The 4,304-nt window shown below is 66.2% G+C and overlaps 1 protein-coding gene across 2 annotated transcripts; it reads left to right on the forward strand.

Annotated features, from left to right (window-relative positions):
- RNF208 (ring finger protein 208) lies at window positions 1-4,304 on the forward strand. 2 transcript variants are annotated; one of them, XM_056504978.1, is made up of 2 exons: window positions 1-88; window positions 1,466-4,298. In XM_056504978.1, the coding sequence occupies exon 2, from the start codon at window positions 2,141-2,143 to the stop codon at window positions 2,936-2,938; it is 798 nt and encodes a 265-aa protein (XP_056360953.1). In that variant the 5' UTR covers window positions 1-88; window positions 1,466-2,140; the 3' UTR covers window positions 2,939-4,298. The 2 variants fall into 2 exon arrangements, with proteins under 2 accessions (XP_056360953.1, XP_056360954.1); XM_056504979.1 differs by lacking the exon at window positions 1-88 and adding an exon at window positions 403-476 and having other exon boundaries at window positions 1,466-4,304.

A 4,304-nucleotide genomic window follows, 5' to 3' on the forward strand; every position in this document is an offset into this window, starting at 1 on the left:
TAACCTCCGCCGCTCGGGCCTGCGGAGCCGCACCGGGCACGGAGCGGGGGCCGGCGGCTGAACCGGACCCTGCCCGGGGCCAGCGCAGGTAACGGCGCCAGGGGCGGGGGTCACCCTGCGGGCGTGCGGGACTGCACGTGTGCGTGTGCGGGGAGCGCTCGTGTGTGCACAGGCGTGTGCTCCGCGGGGCTGCGAGCGTGTGAGTGTGGGGCTGGGGACTGCGGTGGGAGGGTGGGGAGGGTGCTGGGGAGGACTGTGTCACCCTCCGAGTGATGGGAATGCGGGGTACGGCGGGGGCTGTGTCACCCCCGAAGCCGTGGGGATGGCAGGGGGCTGTGTCCCCCCAGGGGCGGTGGGGGTGCGGGGTGCTGCGCCAGGGCTGTGCGTGAAGGGGTGTGACAGAACGAGCGTGGGAACGCGGTGACAGTGCGTGGCACTGCTGACCACCCGGATCGCCGTGCTCGTGGGCGCTGCGGGTGAGTGTCTGTGTGTGAGCTCCAGGCACAGCCCCGGGGCTGCTGCTGTGTGCGGGAGGGGGGGAATATGTGCTGCTTGTGGGGCGCGGGGTGCAGGGTGTGGGGTGCAGGATGTGGGCCCGTGATGGGAAATGAAAGAGGCGAGGCCTCCCTCCGCAGGTCAGGATGCTTGCGGGACCCCAGTGCTGCCAGGGCATGGCCCCCGGACACCCCGGCGGGGGCTGGGATCCAGCCCACCCTCCCAGCCCTGAGGCACCCGGGGCTGAGCCCCACGGTCTCTCCATGCCCAAAGGCTGCTGCTGCTGAAGCAGATGGCCCCCTCGGGCCCCCTCCGCCAGGCCTGGCAGCACCCGGCGGGAGCAGGCATCCCTCTAACAGGATTTGCAGCGTGATGGAGGAGAGCGCCTTCGCCCTTCTCGGAGGAGAGCCGGGCTGGCGCAGGGGCTGCTGAGGCAGAAAATGGCCTCAAGCTGGCTACCTGCCTCCCATCTCCTGCCCCCAAATGTGGCCTGGCCTCTCCATCAGCCCCGGGACAAGGGCAGGGAACTGGGAAGGGGGGGAGAGGAAGCAGGAGGGAGGGATAATAGCAGGGACAGATCAGGAGCAAGCGATGGAGGTAAAAATAGATCCACTGAGCAGAGGAGGGGCTAAACGTGAGAGAAAACCCTGAGCAGAGGCAGGTCGGTGGAGGAAGCCCTTCGGGAGGGGCCCTGCAGCCCAACGGGGCTCTGGGGGACCTGCCCTCCCACCCTCAGGGCAGAAGGGGGTCCCTGGACCCCACGCTCGGGGCCGCCGAGGGGATGCCTGGGGGGAAATACCTGCCTGCTGCCACTTCTGCAGCCCAAGCACGCGGGCGGATGGACAGGACCTGCAGGGCTCCATTGCCAAATTGCCGGGATGCAGGCGGGCACGCATCCCGAGGGAGCGCTGGCAGCCGGTAAATCCCTGAAGAGCCTTGGATCCAACCCCCTCTCACTTTTCATTTTCAGCAAGCACGAAGCTGAGCTGGGGACAGAGGTACCAGGGACCGAGGGGACAAGGTGTGTGGTGTCCTGGCCGCAGCCAAGGTGAGCTGCCCTCCGGCCTGGGATGTGCCCTGAGCCCCTGCCCTGTGGGAGCTGCCAGTGACGGCAAGTGGGAGAGCCGGGAAGTCAGAGCAAAGGAATTTGCAAACACATTCTTCAGCGCCACGAGGATCCCACTGCATGTAAACAGGAATAGAGGTCGGGCTGGGGCGAAGTGAGAGCTGCCTCCAGTTCTGCAAGACCCTCCCTGGACTCACCTGCCCTGGGCAGTGCCCAGTGCCACCATCCCCACATTACTGTTCCCGACTGCAGCAGATCTGCTGTGGGAAGTGGCAGCGAAGGCGAAGATCAGGGCGGCTGAGTGGCTGCCAATGTCACGTTAACATCCCGGCGAGGCTGCAGGGAGCCGGCTCTTTGATCATCCGCCCAAGAGCATCTCGGAGCAGGCAGGATGCCACTGTGAGCCCTGCCTTCCGCCTGGCACCCTCGGGGCTGGCTGCAGAAGAGGGGCGCGGGGCCCGCTGGCGCTGCCCCGTCTCCCCAGGATGCTCTCCCGCACCAGCTGCTGCTCCCCGTGCTCCTGCTCCGCGGCCAGACCAAGGTTGAAAGCTCAGCAGGCTGCCGGCATGTTTTAGCCTCATGCAGGCGTCCCTCAGAGACCCCAGAGCAGTGGACAGTAATGTGAAAACGATACTCATGTCGTGTCTGAAAGGGCAACAGGTCATCATTAAAATGGAGGCGATGAAGATCATCCACCCGGAGAAGTTCTCGGAGCTGCAGGCATCGCAGCCGCGCTACGCGCCCGCCCCGCGCCGGGAGCCGCCGCTCGTGGCCAAGCGCGCGTGGCCCTCCGAGTCCGAGATCATCGTCAACCAGGCGTGCGGGGACATCCCTGCCCTGGACGCCGCCCCCGGGCCCCTGCCGCTGCCCCGGACTCCCCCGCTGCCGCGGCGAGAGCGCGGCTACCAGGGCCAGCGCAAGGGCAGCTCCGAGGTCTGCTACCACCGGCAGCCGCCGTCGGACGAGGTGATCGTCAACCAGTACGTGCTGCACCCCTCGACGCCCTGCGAGCCGCTGGAGTGCCCCACCTGCGGCCACATGTACAACTTCACCAACAAGCGGCCCCGCATCCTCTCCTGCCTGCACTCGGTGTGCGAGGAGTGCCTGCAGATCCTCTACGAGTCCTGCCCCAAGTACAAGTTCATCTCCTGCCCCACCTGCAAGCGGGAGACCGTCCTCTTCACTGACTACGGGCTGGCGGCGCTGGCCGTCAACACCAGTATCCTGAACAGACTGCCGGCCGAGGCGCTGGCTGCCAACCCCGTCCAGTGGAGCAGCGACACCGACCGCAGCTGCTACCAGACCTTCCGCCAGTACTGCGGGGCCGCCTGCACCTGCCACATCCGGAACCCGCTGTCCTCCTGCACCATCATGTGAGCCCCAGCCGGTCCCCTGTCCCCTCCCTGCCAGTGGCACAGCCAGTGAATGCTCTAATACTCACCACGGCCAAGGATGTGGGACTGGTGTCCTTGCCAGCACTCGCGGGGGGCAGTGGGGGAGCCGGGACCTGGCAGCAGCCCCCCGCTCACAGTGGTGCCCGGGGAGAGGGACGCTGGCGTGGGGAGCACACCTGCCAGCACATCCAGCCTCTGCAGCTCCCCCGGCCCCGCGGTGCAACGAGCATCTCACCGCGCTCCTTCCCCGGGCGCCTCTCCCTCCTCTCTCCCCGGCTCTCCCGGGAGCGGACGCTGGGTTCTGGCCGGAGTGACACCCTCCCCATCGCCCCGCGGCCGGCAGCAGCAGCACAAGGAGCCCCGGAGATGCATGGTGCCACACTGAGCCACCCTCCCAGCACAGGAAGCGAGGACAGGTCCCCAGCTGCCCCCTCCACCCCTCTCTGTAAGTTATTTGCCAAAGCTTTCATCTCAGTGGCCACGCTGCCATGCGCCCGAGTCTCAGCAGCCGCACCAAGCCGCCACTCCGGCCCCTCGGATGCCAGCAGCCCACGTCCTCCCCAGGCCCTTGAGGAAAGCTCCACTTTGTCCTCATTTTGGAGGATTCTTGTTTTTTTCCCCATCCCTCCCGACCCCCCCATCCCAGGCCACTATGTGTTCACCAAGGCATTGAGCTGTGCCCGTTCTCTGCCCCCCCGCCCGGGACCCAACCGATGCCCCATGGGATGGCTCAGGAGGGTGGCACGGGGTCCAGCACCCCAAACTGCTGACTCCAGCAAGGGGATTTGACTGGGCAGGAGGAACGAGGTCTGGCTCCTGCCCACAGTCCCTTCCCCTGAGCAGTACCCCTGCTCTGACCCCTGTGCAGGGGGGCTGGCAGGGCAGCAGCCCCCTGTGCACAGTCTTGCTTTCTCCAGAGCACCTGGAGGGGTAAGTTTGCTGCCAAAAAAGCAAAAAAACAAAAACAAAATAAAGAAAAAGCCATAATTTTGGGTGCTCCCATGGGGCTGAGCACCACAACCCGGCATGGCCAGGGGCACACACTGCCCAGTCCCAAGGGGTCCCTGTACCCTGCATCCTGGAGGAAACAGCAGCCCCTGGCACTGGCCAAAGCCCACCCAGCCCCCGCCAGGGAGAGGGGCCAGCCCGTGCCCCGCCCCTCCCGAGGGAGCGGGCGATGCTGCTGCCGCAGCCCCAGGGCCGTTCTCCCCCCGGTGGGAACGGCGTCGGTACCGTCTCTGTGTTGCTCTGCCAATGCCTCCCGCTGCTGGTTGTGACCATGATCATGTTTTATACCCAGCCTTGTTCTGACCCCCATCAGTCTCCCCAATAAAGATTATATTGGAACG

The sequence above is a fragment of the Oenanthe melanoleuca genome, chromosome 17 (genome assembly GCF_029582105.1).
Source record: "Oenanthe melanoleuca isolate GR-GAL-2019-014 chromosome 17, OMel1.0, whole genome shotgun sequence".
Classification (NCBI taxonomy): domain Eukaryota; kingdom Metazoa; phylum Chordata; class Aves; order Passeriformes; family Muscicapidae; genus Oenanthe; species Oenanthe melanoleuca.

What these genes read in the sequence shown, in the direction of transcription:
- RNF208 (XM_056504978.1), top strand. Translation starts at nt 2,141, where the DNA reads ATGCAGGCGTCCCTCAGAGACCCCAGAGCAGTGGACAGTAATGTGAAA.